Source organism: Aedes aegypti, chromosome 3 (assembly GCF_002204515.2).
Source record: "Aedes aegypti strain LVP_AGWG chromosome 3, AaegL5.0 Primary Assembly, whole genome shotgun sequence".
Taxonomy (NCBI): domain Eukaryota; kingdom Metazoa; phylum Arthropoda; class Insecta; order Diptera; family Culicidae; genus Aedes; species Aedes aegypti.
The window spans coordinates 309,680,367-309,698,281 of NC_035109.1; the positions used below are offsets into that span (position 1 = coordinate 309,680,367).

Consider the following 17,915-nt stretch of genomic DNA (forward strand, 5'->3'; position numbering starts at 1 on the left):
GTATATTACTGAGCCATCTCCAAAGGTGGCGAAGTATTTAACAAATCTGTCAAAGCAGAATTGCAGTCTCTTGGTCAGAGCGTTGACAGGCCACTGCCGACTCAACTATCACATGGCAAATATTCAGCGTGCTGACTCATTTGTGTGTGATAGTTGTGACTCCGATTATGGAACTTCGTATCACCTGATATGTAACTGTCCAGTTTTTGCGCAAATGCGATTCCAATTACTTGGTAAACACTTATTAAGTGAAACTGAATACAGAAGCCTGAATCTTCAGGACATCCTGTTATTCTTAAACCGCTGTGGTAATGAGCTATAGGCTCTCTTTACGCTCATGCGTTTTGCAGTGCCCTTTTTAGGGCGCTGTTCGAACCCATTGTGGTATGGAGCTACATGCTCTCATTTCGCTTATGCGATCTTCCCTCTTCAAGGGACCCCACTCCTATTTCCTCCCATCTTTCCCTTCCCTTTCCTCTCCCATCGGGTAGATGATGAAATAGGCTCAAATATGGCGATGGCACAAATCTCCCAACTGGTGGGGAACGTGCCTTTGGAGCCGGCCTTCTGATACCTGATAACTTTGGCCTTGAGTCTATTAAGTAGCTGAATCTAATTCCTTTGTGAACATTCTGAACTGCTGCGGAAAATTAAATGTATTTTTTTGTTATCACAATATTAATTCAATAAACTCTCCATAACTCGATATTCTACACGGTGTGTTTCGTAGAACAAGTTTATTACAAAAAAATAGGTAAGTCTGAAACTTCTCCACAATAAAGTCTAGGTTTCTCGCGTTCATTTGCTGCTAAAACCAAAATAATCGGTCGGGGGGTCCAGAGTAATTTTTTTTTGTTTGATTTCGAGAGACTTGCACATATGTTTGAATTTGCCTATCTATGTGTTTATGTACATTAGGGCGGTTCAAAATTAAAAAATGTTTGAGAATTCAATCTCACATATGTTCCTTACTATCCTTACTATAAAAATAGTGTTCTGTGAAATTCGCAGCTTTCTACGTGGTGATTTAAGGTGGCCCAAAGACAATGTAGGTTCATACGGAAATTACTATGAAGAAATTTTGAGGTATGTTCCAAACACGCTTGTACTGTAATTTAATACAAACTTATTATCCCATTGTAAAAGCTCATTCTTCAAACCATAATAAAGAAATTTGCTGAAGAGAGAAATTCAATTCGACAGATAGCAGAAGAGATATTCATGAGTTTGTTTGCTATTATTTAGCTTAACCCCTCTACCGGCAGCTTCATTTTTCCAGCACAAAAATATATTTGAATCGCGATAACTTTTTTGTTTCTCTATATTTTTCCACCATTTTTTCACAACTTCTCAAAAAATTCTTCTACTTTTGGAATCTATGTCGGTATTGACCATTAGTCAACTGGTTTTAAAAATATTTTGGTGTTCCTTGGGGGACCAACACTTCCCATATAAAATTTCAATATGATGTTTTAAGAAGTTTTCAAGATCTCGTTACGGCTAGAGTGGTACCAAAAACATAAAAGCTCATTGCTCAAAAACAGTTACACCGATTTGTTTAATTTCTTCATTATAGACTTTCATCAAAGTTAAGTTTTGAAAAGCGAATAACCGAATATGAGAAAAAATCTGTAGCCAGAGATAATTACGAAAGTTATGGCTATGCGTCGGTCCCCCAAGGAATTTTGGAATATCTCCAAATATAGATGACCAATGCTCAAAACCGATACAGATTCTGAAAATAAGAGAGTTTTTTGAAAAGTTGTGGAAATTTTTTTCAAAAATATTGAGAAACAAAAAAGTTATTGCGATCTGAATATTTTGAAAAAAAAATGAAGCTGCCGGTAAAGGGGTTAATATGGGGTTATAGTACTGCAAACAAGTACAAAAATCCCAAACCCATTTTAGCCTCATGATGTTAGTTTCTGATCTTTTCAGAAGTACTGTTAATAGCACAGAAAATAACATAAAAAAATATAAGATTTGAAACTTCTGAAATATCATCCAAATTAGCGTATTTTTCAGCACCATGGGGCAAGTATATTACATGCCTTATAACAAGGTTTATCACATGCGAAGCCCTCTACTAGTTAATTCGAATAACTGAAATTGTGTTGTTTGAAAGGCGGATAAGTCACTTTTGTATCTAGGGGTCATGCACAAATTAAGTCACGCTCCTAGGGGGGATGGGGGTTAAGCCATGCGTGACAAGCCTTACAAAATTATCGGAGGACTCATACCGAAAGTTTGACAAAGGGGGGGAGGGAGTCGAAAATTTTAAATTTAGCGTGACATAATTTGTGTACCATCCGCTACGAGTAAAAAGAGAAATCTCGCATAATTTATGATCTCGTTCTAAAAGCCATAGCTTGTTATTACTGAGCAAACGAATGGATTTACACTTTATTTCACAATTCTACGACGAAGAGAAGATCCTCCTCTGTCTCCCAGCGGTGACAGTTTTTATTTTGGTCCGTTTATCTGCTTAATAACAACGAGCTACACACTCGGTTATCAATGGTTTTGAGAGTGAATATACATAGAAGCCAAACCTCGAATTTTCAAAAGCACAGGTCTAGAGAAGCAGACAACCGGTAACTCACTGGTTACTCGCTGGTGGCGACTAATCAATCAAATGTTAAACGCAAAAGGTTGTCAGGTTCTCAAGATACAAATCTACAAACAAGCTCTTGAAAATTCGAGGTTTGATATCGATGCATCTCACCTATTAAAAATATTTACTAATAATTTCTTACATCATTATGACCAATTTAAGTACGATTTTCAAGGTTATTCGTGGACAATAACTAAAATGACGTTTGAGACAGTTTTGCAATTATGCGTATATCATATGTCATATATGCTTATTACAGCTCTTTTCAGCAAGAACAACTTTACCTTCCAAGCCAAGGTGTTCAAATGGTTTGATCTTGCAGTTTGTCCCGTATCTATGTTCAACGCAATATGTGTCGGTACAAAAACACATATCCATGAATACTTCACACAAAATAAAAAAAAAATGTTCTGGACCCCCCGACCGATTATTTTGATTTTGGTCGCAAATGAAAGAGCAAAGTCTGATTGTTTTTAGTTCGAAATTTCAGACTTACCTATTTTTTTGTAATAAAGTTACCCCACAAAGACACCGTGTCTAGAGACCATCGAATACTAGAACACAAAAACAGTGCAAATGCGACCATCGAAGTAGACATGAAAAACAACTTTTACTTAAGCTTATTCTACGAGAGGCGTGAGGTGAGAATTGTCGATCACGTATATCGAGTCGAGTGAAGTGATCTGCTCGAGATTTGTTCCTGCAAAGTTTCGATGATGATTGTTAGAGTGAGACAAAATATAGGGAAAATAACACGGTCTCCCGTGTCACCATAAAGACTTTAAATTAAAACAAATAAGGTCGTGTATATTTTTTAGCTTGACTCCCATAAAAAAATATGCGGTATGCTAAAACTGATTGTAGTGAAGGAAAAAACACAGATTTTTTTGAAAAATGTATCCCTCCTTGTCGTTTTGAAATCTATATTTTTCAGGTCTAGTCTAGTGTATTCCACCATTTAACATTGAGGAAATAGTTCGGATCAATCACCACCCGGCTTGGATTGTTAATAAAAACGATTATATTTTAATCCTTAAATAAAATTGGTTTTTCGTTCATTAACTTGGTTTGTTCCTTTTTTTGTTGTTGTTGTTGTTCTTTTCATTTTGTTTGTATCAGACTAATACACAAGAGGAAGTTTGTTGTACAGAACTAAGTAGTGAGGTTTTAGAACAAATTACTAGTAAATTAAGTGGCGTTGCTGGGTTGGAAGTCCATCCATCACCAGCCGAATCATATCTTCATTCCGATTGGTAATTCGATTAAACATAAATCAGTTAGGAATTACAGGGTTTTTTTGATACATTGGCATACACGGCCCTAAATAGTTATTCAATAACATTTCTCTTTTTTCATCTTTCTGTTTGTTTGATTTGAGTCATCGATAAGTTAATCTTTTCTTATTTTTTTTAGTTTAGTTTGCACAAATGCTTCCTTTCAATTTCCTTGTCACCGTACTCCCACTTTTTTTGTTTCTGCTTACACAAGGTTAAGCGTTAACCACAAATTATACATACCAAGTGTTATTCGATTATGATTTTATTTTCTCTAAACATAACGATTAGACACGGATTGTGGGGGGGTGAGACTTGTCCACGTGGTCGTTTTACGACGACGACGACCACCGAGAGGGAAAAAAACAAAACGAATTAGAATCCTAAAATCTACGTAAAAAACATTCGCAAGTCTTTTTTTCGACTGTGTGGGGTGTGACTGTTATCTCCTTTGCTTTCTCTCTTCTCCATCGCACACGCACGCAAGCATCAACTTACACAACTAATGGACTTTTTCTCGTATCATTTTCTGATCTTTCTAATCATGCTCAGTGCGTAACACGGTTCTTCTCTCGATAGTACATTTGCCTAGATCTCTGGGCTGGCTTGAATCTACGGTGCTTACCGTTATTATAAAAAAACAGCCATAAAATATTTTAACGTTAATTTGTTTATACCGTTACTCTACACCTCTGTACCAACCAATCGTTTGACAATATTTTGAGTTACGCCCTTTTGAAAATGAAACTGTTGAAATCAATGATAATATTTAGTACATTAACATTGTTTTTAAATACCGAAAACCACCTCTGAATGTTCACCATTACATTAAACAGTTTCATTCTCGTCTTTCCCTCTCATTTTTTTTTTCTTGGAGGCTCAAGCGCTATGAGGCACTACAGAGCCGATTTCATTGTATAATTATCAGGGAGCGTAACTCAAAGTTTCGTCTAATTTCTTTAAATGTGCAGGACAACTATATAACCAAACTAGCGTTCAAAGTTTTCATGGCTAGTTTTTTAGATAATAACGATAAAGGAAACACCGAACATTGATCCAATTCCTGGGTCTGTCCGCGTTCAGAATTTTTTTTTCTGTGTTAGGTTCGAAATGGAAAAAAAAAATAAGAATGTCAGCAACGCGCTATGCAAATTCGAATTATACAACTTCTACAACAGGAGCTGGGTGAAAAACGAGGGATGAAATAAATTAATACTTATATCACTATTACCTATTTCTTCAATTTCCTAGTTTAAATTGTTTTAGTTATTTAGTTACAATCTTCTTCTGCGTCATCAGTACTGTGTGAGTGTGAGTTATTGTATTATCCTCGAGAATATGGTTGGCTTCTATTTGGGGAATTGTTTCCTAACCGAATGGTGAACATTGCACGGCAAAACAATTTGACCACTGAGAAAAGCTATGACCAATTTCATATGCCGGGCCAATTCTTGATCGGGCAATCGCGTAATTGCGCGGGGAAGGAAATAAGCAGGATAAGAGTATTCGAAGGCAGAGGATCCTGATGAATCATCATCAAACGAACCGATGAGGAGGATTCTGCTTTAGACACCGAAGAGAAGAAGTTTACTTGCTACACGTTTATTGATTTGGGTGCAATCGATAGTGTTGGTAGTAACAAAAAGAACTTTGTTTTGTTCAATGATAATTTGATTTCCTAAAAGTGGCCTTTCCGCGTGAACATGAACTTAACTTTTTTTATCGCGTAACTTTAGAAGAAGGAAGAGAGCGCTAGCTAACTATCGATAATAGCCTATATACAACAGTCGTTAATGTTTAAGTTCCCTACTTACTCAGCATGCAGCGGAAAGTGGTTAGAGTTTTACAAGAGAAAAGCTACCTTTTTTTACAAAGAGAAAACACAAGAAAGCAAACGGGACTCTATGCTTCAATGGTTATGGATTATTAAAGATTGTGTTCTTTCTAGGCAACGGAAGGTCAAGCGGAACTTGTTCAATCAAGTTTCTCCTGGAAAGCATAATCAATTCGTTTCGCGCAGTCCCTAATCCTTAAGTTGAATCACATTCACTAGAGCACATTCCTCTGGCTTCGCACGCACATTCGCCTGGCGTTCTCAATCCGCGTTATAAGGTCATGATTACAACACAATGGGGCTCAGAAAAACAATAGACAAACGTACAAACGCGCACGACGACACTATCACGGAGGAAGAAAAATACTGTCCCTTTCCTGTTTTTTTTTTGTTGGTTACTAGTTGTTGGTTTTGACACACACAGAATAGAATCCTACTTCCCTCTCTCAGCAGGAGCAGAGCGAACGATTGTGGATTTGGAACGAAGAGATTCCTGAGGCAGGAATTCCTATACAGCACATGTTATAGCACTTTTGTGTAACTGACCGCCGATCAGCGACCGCTTCAAATCACCAGGGCCATGTCCTTTTTGCTCGGGAGGTTCGCCTTCTTGCCCTGCCACAGCGAGTTGTGTATCGTGAACGCGTCGATCGTCACGGTGAGGTGTTTGGTGTGCACTTGCGAGAAACATTTACCACCGGAGTTGTATCTGCAAGGAAGAACATTTGAAACAAAACATAAGTAAACAAGCATTAAAGTAGCTTTTTATAGTATATGGGGGAAGGCGGGGCAGTATGGTCATACGGGGTAAAATGGGCCACCTTTTATTTGAGCTTAAAACACAGATTTTGATCTCAATAACCTTAGGACCTTATAAAGTATGCTTCAATTAGTCACCACCGTGAAAACTAGGCAAAAAACTGATTTGGAACTTCATATATCGATAAAAATCTGAAATGTTGATGCTACTACGAAAATCTTATAAGATTTTGGATGTAAAAATAAGCTTTGCATAAAGTTTTGTTTATTGACTTCAATTTTTTTCACAGCAGTTCGTTCTTCCATTATTCATAGGCATTATGTGCACAAAATTGTATAGATTCTAAAATAAATTTTCAATAAAATATAATTTATATGAAACATCTAGGAACGGGGCAATATGGTCATAGCCGGTCAAAGCTATCTTATCACAAAAATAGATAACCAAAAATGGCATGTCATTTTAGCAGTTTAATTGCAATATTGTTATCGCACGTGATTTCAATTAAAACTAGAATTTTTAACTGGTTAAACTTATTTGAACGACTATGTTTGAAAACTGAAGCTCTTAGAACCATGATTTATTGAACTGTCAGCAAAACATACCATTTCATGATTCAAATCAGACTTAAACCCAGTTTTTGTACTAAACTCTATCATACATTATTGTCTTCTTCTAAATTAAGCCTTGCAAATGGTTTTCCAATTAAAATAATAAGATTTAGTATGGTGGCTCATATTGCCCCGTAGGGGGGACCATTTCGCCCCGTATAGTGTAGAGTCACACACAAAATAGTGTTTTTCAAAAATGTTCCCAAAAAAATTCTAAGTAATCTTTTTACCAAAATACAACTGTGGTATGAAAGGAGATGCTTCAAACTATAAATTAAGCTTATGGATCGATTAAATTGTATTGTTTTTCTATGCTTTTCAAGAACTTTTGCTTAGGTGGACCATACTGCCCCTATTGACCCTGTACAATTTATAACTAAGAATTGAAGGCCTAAAGTTGATTATGATTCAGTAGGACAGCTTGCAGGCTTTTAGGCAGCTATTGACGAAGCTAAGAACACGACGCCATGGGATGTGATTGACACTGATCAACAACGAAAATGGATAATGGTTCGATGCAGAAAACCAGAGAGTAACACTTCCAACAAATCTGAAGGTTATTCTACTGGTCTTGCTCTTCTAGACATAGAACAAGCGTTTGACAGTGTTTGGCATGAAGGTTTAATCGTAAAATTAAAAAACTTTAATTTTCCAACATACATTGTTAGAATAATTCAAAATTATCTAGAGAAACTTAAAAGTAGATATAGTACCGTATACCTTTTAATTCCGCTCCTAAATGCTTATCTTTGTCAGATACGCGTATTTCGACTACCACTTGCAGTCTTCTTCAGTGTTAGTTACTCGTATTCACTCTGGATATGGATACGAGTAACTGACACTGAAGAAGACTGCAAGTGGTAGTCGAAATACGCGTATCTGTCAAAGATAAGCATTTAGGAGCGGAATTAAAAGGTATACGGTACTCCATCTACTTTTAAGTTTCTCTATTGAGATTCTGCTCAGAGGATTCAAATTAAAGAAACAAAGTTATCTGTCAAATCGTACACTTCAGGTTAATTATCAGAACTCCAGATCTGAAAGACTTCCTGTAAGAGCAGGTGTTCTTCAAGGCAGCATTTTGGGACCAATATTATACAATCAAAAATCTCAAAAATCTTTGTTTGCGGATGACACAGGCCTCTCCGCCAAAGGACGAAGCCTGCGTGTCATCTGTAGTCGATTGCAAAAAAGTTTGGATATTTTTTCTTCATACTTGCAAAAATGAAAGATTTCTCCTAATGCTTCCAAAACTCAACTAATAATATTCCACATAAACCAAAAGCTCTTTATTTGGAACCTTCAAGTAGACATTGATCGCTGTTAAAAAGGCTCTACAAAGTAATGTAATACTAATTAACGATGCCAATCAGCTTGAGCAGATTAGCGTTCGAATCACCTATGGAACTATGTCACTTGTCGTTTGTACTGTTTATCTTCCACCGAACACTGAACCTGCTCTTTATCAACAACATGCTGCGTCTGTTAATCAGCTATGCAAACTGTTGGGCACGCAGGATGAAATCGTAGTTCTTGGTGACTACAACTTGCCCTACCTTCGTTGGAGATTTGATGATGACATTGGAGCATTCTTACCAATCAATGCTTCTTCAGAACAAGAGATTTCCTTGGTTGAAGACATTGTGGCTACAGGATTAATGCAGATGAATCACTTGCTCAACTCGAATGAAAGGTTACTTGACCTGGCATTTGTGAGTAACGCCAGTGTATGCGAATTACTGGAACCACCTTTACCTCTGATGAAAGTCGACCGTCACCATACGCCTTTTGTTTTGACCCTCGATGTTATACAAACTCCATTAGAAAATAGGAAAAACGAGACCTTCTTCGATTTCCGCCAATGTAATTATGACGAATTGAATGCTGAAATCGCACAAATAAATTGGCGGGATATTTTAGCCTTTGGATCATTGGACGATGCTGTTACCAGATTCTACAGTGAACTGAATGTAATTTTCGAACGACATGTTCCTCGCAGAAGTCGTGCATGTCGACCTGATAATAAACAACCATGGTGGAATGCTCAACTTCGCAATCTTCGTAATCGACTGCGAAAAGCACGGACACGTTATTTTCGATTGAGAAATCGTTTGAACAGGGATGCAGTACGTGATCTTGAATCTCAATTCAATGAACTGAACGTGTCATGCTTCCAGTCATACATAGACCGACTAGAGAGCAACATGAAAGATGATCCGAAACAATTCTGGTCCTATCTTCGCAGTCGAACAACATCTCGTGGATTTCCTCAACTCATAAACTACGACGGCAAAACCGCAACGACGCCAGATGATGCCGTGAAACTTTTCTCATCTTTCTTCCAAAGCGTATTGAGTATTACCCCACCGCCCTCTTCAGCATCCTATTTGAGCGCTCTCAACACATTCGATTTGAATCTGCAGCCTACATCATTCACGCAACACGAGGTTTACAAGAAGCTATGTAGCATCGATGGCTCCAAGGGACCAGGATCCGATGGACTTCAACCTTCCTTCATCAAAGCGTGCTCTACGTCTTTAGCTGAACCAGCAGCTCTTCTGTTCAACCGTTCTCTTGCTGAAAGTGTTTTTCCAGCCAAATGGAAGGAGGCTCTTATTACACCGATCCACAAAGCCGGCAACGTTCATGATGTCAAAAACTACAGGGGAATTTCTATACTCAGTTGTCTACCGAAAGTTTTTGAAAGCATGCTGCTAGATTTTCTGTATCCTGCGGTCCGACACATTATTACTGAAGATCAGCATGGGTTTGTCAGAAAGCGATCTACAACTACGAACCTAATGAGCTACGTGTCGACACTGATCGATAAGATAGAAAAACGACAGCAAATCGATGCAGTCTACGTGGATTTTACTAAAGCCTTCGATAGAGTTCCTCATCAGCTAGCAGTTGAAAAATTCCAGCGAATGGGTTTCCCCGATTGGTTGACAAAATGGGTTTTGGCGTACCTCATCAACCGCTCAGCATCAGTGCGACTTGGAACAACGCTTTCAGATCCATTCGAGATTACTTCCGGCGTCCCGCAGGGCAGCCATCTTGGGCCGCTTCTGTTCATACTATTTGTGAATGACCTCTGCAGCGAGTTGAAGTCATCGAAGGTGATGTACGCAGATGATCTGAAGATTTTTCGAGTAATCAATTCGCCTGTGGACTGTTGCGCCTTACAGATGGACATTGATAAGATCCTAGATTGGTGTTCAAGAAATGGGATGGATGTCAACATCGCGAAATGTAATGTTATCACCTTCACGCGGAAACGTTCACCGACGGTTTTTGAATATTCAATGCATGGTGCCACGATTGAACGAGTTAGACTGGTCAAGGATCTGGGTATCTCGCTTGACTGTAAGCTCCGTTTTGTCGAGCAGATTTCGTCAGTGATAGCAAAGGCTTACGCGGTTCTTGGAATTATCAGACGCAACACTAAAGATTTCAGAGACGTGTACTGCCTTAAGGCTTTATATATATATCACTTGTTCGCAGCATTTTGGAATATGGAGTTATAGTTTGGGCCCCGTACCACTCTGTACACATCAATCGACTTGAACGAGTTCAAAAAAGTTTTATTAGGTATGCACTCCAGAGACTACCTTGGCGAAATAGGATGCTGCTGCCGCCGTACGAGCATCGCTGTGCACTCGTCGACTTACCTACACTTCGCAACAGGAGAACTCTTCTAAAGCAGCTTTTCATTTTTGATCTGCTCGAAAATAACATCGACTGCTCTGGTCTGTTAGGCAAATTGAGTTTCAACACTCCTGTGAGGCTCCTACGGAGGACTGCACTATTCCGACACGCTGCTCATCGAACGTTATATGGGCAAAATAATCCGCTTGATGTATGTTGTGAAATGTTTAATAATGTGTATCACTTGTACGATTTTAACATAGCTAAGGAAACATTTAGATTAAGGATTCTACGGAATTGAAGTCTGTGCGATGTATTTTTATTTAAATCGAAGACCAAATAAATCAAACAAATGAGAGGGGTTCCAATAAATTGGTCAGATGAAGTTAAGTATCTAGGGCTCATGCTAGATAAGAAATTAATTTTCAAAAATCACATTGAGGGTATTCAAGCCAAATGTAATAAATATGTAAAATGTCTCTATTCACTTATTAATAGAAAATCAAAACTTTGTCTTAAAAACAAGCTTTTGATATTCAAACAAATTTTCTGGCCAGCCATGTTGTATGCTAATAAAATTTTGAAAATGATTCTGAAGCTTCATCCCTGGTATAGTACCAATGAGTTACATAGAATATCCAATGTTGAAACATTGGAACAAATGTCAAATAAAATCATTAATAATTTCAGACAAAAATCGTTGCAATCTTCTATTGCCACGATTAATGCGTTATATGTTTAGGTTAAGTTAGGTTAAGTAAATTGAAAACGTTATTTTTATCTGTGCAGCTAAATGGCTGAAGACGGTATCCGTGTCTTTTAAAATCAACTCACCTGTAAAAAAACTGAACTGCTACGGCAAATGAAATGTAATATGTTGTTAACAAAATGGTAATAAAATCTTAAATTTGTTTTACCAAATTAGGATGACAGTGTTGTCTAATAACACATAACACCTAGATATAAGAAATGAATGTAATGTTTGAAATGATACTAATAAAGAAATTAAAAAAAAGAGAGTAACACTGACACACGTAGGCTAGGGACAGGTACCCGGCTGAACAGGGCCAGCTGTAAAAAAATGAACCACAACTATTCTCTTCTTCTTCTTCTTCTTCTTCTTGGCATTACGTCCTAAAGACCATATTGCTTTCTAGACATTGCAACCTTTTATTTCCTGACGTTTTCTACGTGAGGCTGGAAAACACTAAAAAATAGAGTCTTCAGTGTTATGAAAATGATGGTTGGAAAAAATGTCGAGATCCGTCAAAATGAATTCTTGCCTAACTTGAGGCTGGCACCATATTCCAGAACCATCGATGTTGTCCGCATGATCAGTACGTTCCACTGACGTAAATGATGATGGTCGAGCCCTGGGAGGGAGAAACCAATAGAAAATTTCTCTACGTCACAGTGAGCCGAGATTTTGCTGTCACGAACTGTCACTGTGAGCCCGGATCTTAAGCAATGGACAAACATGATAAAAGCGCCTAATTAGCCAAAGCATATTTTTGCATTTCATCAAAAGTAGCAAAAATCGAATTTGAATCAATTCATGCGAATTCAAAAGTAACGTCACGAGAGCACCGTTTAGTCTAATTGAATATAACGTTTTGGAATGAGGCTCCTTTTACTGTTTTCAATTAAACTGAAAATTAAACGCATAGGAAACTGTGGCCCTTTTTCAATGTTTGTCCAGAAAGATCAAAGGTACACAACAAATGAAAACTAGCGATTTTTACCAAGCCTGCCTAGATTGTCGTTGGCGAACTGGAGTTATCTTGCAGTTTGGAAAAATTTTGTATCAAATTTCGTGTGTAGTATCGGTGCCTCCCTCCCAGGTCAAGCCATATGTGGACCAAAACGACAAACGAGCTTATAACACTGTAAGACTACTGGGAAGAACGATTTCTCGGTCGAGCTTCACAGCACAGCTTTACCGGGTGTTAGGTTGTTGGCTTCGACATCACCCTAGTGCAGTGGTTCTCAACCTTTTTGAAGCTGCGGCCCCCTTTGAAGTTCTACAAACAACCTGCGGATCCCCAAAAATGGATGCTTTCGAAATCAATGTTCATGCAAACCTCTCAGAGATCTCACAGAGATTTATGATCTCCTTCCAAGTGACAAGTACTTCTTTCAGACTTGTCACTTGGAAGGAGTACAAATAAACCACGTTCGAAATTCACCATAGATAATGTAAAGATTTATGCACTTTGTGATTTATTACGGAACGTGTAATAAATTGGGGAAGATTTTGATCGTTAATAATTCAGTTCTTTTGTGAACCAACCAGAGTTTGGATATTGATCCGAATCATCCCATCGACCCATATTCAGAGAGTGTAACCGTTCATGAATCATAACAGTTCGTGACACATCGCATTTGGAGAGCCCTGTGAATGCTGATGTTCAATCCCTCTCATGGTACGTGACGAGAGAGCGTTCAAGAGCATTACCTCTTAAAGACGACGACGATATCGAGCCATTCGAGAGATTTTGCTTGAAATTGGTAACAACTTGCATGCTTTCGGGTAATGCAGCCCTAAGCATCTTAATTGTAATCTATTGGTTCATATAAAACCCCTTTAGTCGCAAACATTGTACAGAAAATGAAACATATTTGCTTATGTTTCTTGATCAGAATGAGAGAGTGTCAGCGAATGTTACACGTGGTTACACACAGTGATCGGTAGCAAACGGAGGATAGTGTGTTTTTTTGTGTCTCATTACCTTCCATGAACGTTAAGGTGAAGATGAATCGAAGCCAAACTTCAAATTTTCAAGAGCACGGATCTGGAGAACCAAACATCCGTTTAAGCTGGAAACTTAATCGATTGGTCACTAGCTGGTGGTGACCAATCGATTAGGTTTTCAGCTCAAACGGATGTTTGGTTCTCCAGATCCGTGCTCTTGAAAATTTGAAGTTTGGCTTCGATTCATCTTCACCTTAAAAGTAATCTGTGTTGTGTGAATGCGGGCGCATTCAAGGCATAAAATTATGGCTCGTGTGTCAATGATTGTTAAAATTTCCAAAGCTAAGCAATTCACGGAATCAACAAAAACTTACTATCTTTACTATCAATTGATCAGAAATTTATCTACGCATTGATAGCATTTAGATAGTTTTTAGGAACCTCCATAATTCATTTTGACATTGGGGGTTTTCTCGGTAAAATTGTTTGAAACTTTGCAGTATGATTTATTCATAAACGGTACATATTGTTGCAAAACATGAGCCCTTTGGCTTTCAAGAAATCTTCAAAAAAATTCTGCAAAAGTAAATCAAAATTGCCGTTAATAAGCAATGAGATATTCACAGGAGTTCATTGAAGATTGTCTCGAGATTCACAAGATTGTCTGAAAAGTTTCCTCCCCTTCCGTAACACTTTTTGTATGAGAAAACGTATAGTTTTGTATGAACCGTAACTTTTTAGTCTACGTTCAGTTTTTTTTTATTAACTTTTTGTCTATCACATGAAATAAAGATAACCAAAACCGTGGCATTGGTACGTGTGAATTTCGTCTAGGGGAAAGTGGGGCAATTTGGCCATCTTAAGAAAAGTCGTAATAATTGAAATTTTTAGATTAATACACTAGATACGCACGATTTCCGTCATCTTAAAAAAAACACGAATGAATTTTTCGTCGATTCTTCTGTCGATGGAGTGATATGAGCACCCTATTTTATGTTGTGAAATTATCCCATAGAATCTAACAATTTAATTATTTTATTCACTGAACTGGAAAGTTTAGAAATGAAATATTCTTTCGAAATCTGCTGAGCTCATATTTGGCTTAAATATGCTTCTTATTGCATAGTTTTAGACAATTCGGTCGAGAAAAAAACCCCATCTTCTTCTTCTTGGCATTAACGTCCTCACTGGGACAGAGCCTGCTTCTCATCTTAGTGTTCTTATGAGCACTTCCACAGTTATTAACTGAAGCTTTCTTTGTCAAAGTTGCCATTTTTGCATTCGTATATATCGTGTGGCAGGCACGATGATACCTCATGCCCAGGGAAGTCAAGGAAATTTCCACTACGAAAAGATCCTGGACCGACCGGGAATCGAACCCAGACACCTTCAGCATGGCTTTGCTTTGTAGCAAACTGCACTGTTCAAAGTATTATCATACTTTTTGTATCGAGGCTTAATTTGTGGGGTCTTCTACAAATTACGACCTGTTGAACATGTGAACGATATGTTGTTTTTACAATAATTCTATATGGATTGTATAATACAGTAAAACCTCCATGAGTCGATATCTGAAGGGACCATCGACTCATGGAAATATCGAGTAGTGGAAACGAAAGCCTTGGAAAGTCGTTTGAAAGGACCATCATAGTAACCATGAAATTTTGTTTTTAGTATGGTTCCATAAGTCGATATCGAGTCATGGAACATCGACTCATGGAGGTTTAACTGTATAAATAAGAATCATAAACAAGTATACATTGCCAATGTTATGTGTGGTTCATTATGCTAGATAAATTTTGTGCGCACAGATGTACACACTTAATTCAGAATGCCGAATCTCGGCTAATTTCAACCGAGATCCGCACAGCCGAGCTCGTGAAAAAAATCTAAGTGTGTATAGACTATTTTGTTGGGGCTGTGCATAAACCACGTGATAAGGGACCGTCCATAAATGACGTAGCATTTGAGGGGGGAGGAGGGAGTCTACGATTTTGCTACGAACCATGTATTAAGTATGGGAAAATAAGCTACGAAGGGGGAAGGGGTGTCAAAATTGGTCAAAAGATGCTACGTCATTTATGGACGCTGCCTAAGTGGGCTTTCGCGATATTCCGCTTGTACATGAAACGTATGTATGCATAAAGTTACTTTTCAGAGAAATAGACAGATGTGAAGACGGATATAGCATGTTTTACTTGTCTGTTGTTATGCGAAGAACAGTGCGCGGAATTAGGGCATTATGAAAAAAGACGTGGCCTAATTCCGCGCAATACTTTTTTGAATAAAACTCAATAATTATGCTAATATTTGATAAGATTTCATAGAAGCACCATGAAACATATCTGTAGCAAGTAGTTCCATGGAATATTGCATAAAAAATAAAACATTTTTAATAAAGAAATCGCGTTTGTTGTTGTCCTACAGTCTTAGCGCGGACGCTAAGAAAATTAGAAAAATAACGTCTACTCCGACGGGCCTTCACTGATTATTTTTTTATGCCGCGAAAAAATGCCTTATTTGCTTTTATTTGTGATTCAAACTTATTCTTAATCAAAGTAGCCTCGCATAGCATTAAAAGTTGCTGAAATATTTATGTGCATTTCCATATATAAATAATTTTGTAGGAAATGCGCGGAATTAGGCACTGCGCTGAATTAGGGCACTTTACGGTACATCAATTGATAAAGATCAATGTAGTACTGATTTTATCGAAATTTATTTGACAATATTTGAGTTAAAAAGGATAACACAACAAAATGTTGTAATATAGTGATCAATTTGGCCCCGGATTACGGTACCTTTCTGATCAAATTCGCCCCAGTGATCAATTTGCCCTCGGATTACGATAAACAAAACTGAATGAGTGAATTGCGCACAGAGGAGAGGAACGCTTGGAATGCAGAATTCGCTTCCATTTTAGGGTTTAGCTTCTAAAAACATTGATAAAACCATTCCAATTATTCTAAAGTTTTTCAGAGATTGTTTCTTTCGAATAGCCGAAGCGGAAGCAAATGGGGAAAAAACTTTCGCATTTGCGAAAACTTCCGGCTTTTCGCTAAAAAAAAATCCCAGGGGGAGCTCCCCATCTTATCAACGGCAAACTGTTTGCTGCTGCGCGGGAATTGATTGACAGTTCCGTTTCCATCGATCCCCGCACAGCCGAAGGCCAACACGTCGGCTACTCACAGAATGAGTGCGACCTACACAGAATTTTCACTCAGTCAGGCAGTTCTGCATTGGTCGCCTCATTCTGTGTAGTTCAGGGGACTGACACGGCTGTCATCCTGCATACATTTCGGCTCTTCCTCATATCGTTTTGGTACCCACTTTCTGGTCGGTTTGTCTTAACCTTGCTCCTGATCATACTTGGTCTGGTTAAGGAGTACACTTGTGGATACTTATTATCGCCGAACAAAATAACTTGAAATTTGATTTTGTCTATGGGGCGGCACCCTAGTACGGGTTAAAAATATTTGAATTTTATGGAATTTTTTTTAGTTTCGTATGTAAAACGAGTTGGTAAACTTATCAGCCCATTTTCTCAATGCTACTTTTTACTGATGGGACGAACTTGCAATTAAAGGCAGAATATACGTTGCTAAGTGATTCTGAAATTTCTGACATTCCGGCCGAGGATAAACCGTCATACCGAAGTGAATTATAGAATACCAATAGTAGAGCAACTTAGTAAGAACTGCCATAATATGGCGATAAATCAGGGGTTTTAACGTATCAGACGATAGATCTAAACTCCTTCATATATATAATTAGATCTATCGACTGATACGTAAAAATCTCATATTTTCTGATTTATCGGCATATTATGGCAGTTTTTCAAGCGTACAAAAATTTACAATTTATAAAGAATTTCCCTGCAAAAAACCTTGCACCAATAATAAGAAAACTGTTCCTTTAGTGTATGTATATTTTAAGCATGATTAATGGCGTGACCCATTCTTAGCGACCATCCACTATAAGTACTGATGCATAGTAGTGGAGCAAAGGTGCAAACATTTTAAGCAAAATAATGGATCATTGAAGGTAGTTTTTGTCATTGCTCACCGCATTAAAAAAGGCGCCACTATATATGGGATTTAACATTGTGACAGCAGTGCTGTTCTGTCAAGCACACAAGGCTACGGTGGCTATGCTTTCCATAGCGGCCGTTTTGGTTATTTTAATGATCCATTCTTTTGAACAGTTAAACGATCGAATTTCATGAATGTTATTCGGTTGCTTATATCATTTTAACATCGTACATCAAAGAAAAATATGACATAGCCATTAATAAGTGCGGAACATACCAAAGCACATCATTTCCAATAAGGGAGCGTTTGTTCTAACGCTTTTTTTTTCAGCGACTTTGATTGACTATTTCTGAGCCAAAATAACGTTTCCATATAACCTTGGGTTGCTTTTAGCAGCCCATTACCATGGACTACCTAAAAAGGACTTTAAATTAGCTCGAGAGTCGAGTAG

The 17,915-nt window shown here is 37.9% G+C and overlaps 1 protein-coding gene across 32 annotated transcripts in view; it reads right to left on the bottom strand.

The window, feature by feature from the left end:
• Nucleotides 1-3,617: 3,617 nt before the first annotated feature.
• Nucleotides 3,618-17,915, bottom strand: part of LOC5573475 (patronin) — a 345,347-nt gene continuing 331,049 nt past the window's right edge. For all 32 annotated transcript variants that reach the window (XM_021854707.1, XM_021854726.1, XM_021854719.1 and 29 more), the window contains one exon: nucleotides 3,618-6,431. In XM_021854707.1, the coding sequence (XP_021710399.1) occupies nucleotides 6,287-6,431 (145 nt within the window). In that variant the 3' untranslated portion in view covers nucleotides 3,618-6,286. The remainder of the gene's footprint in view (nucleotides 6,432-17,915) is intronic.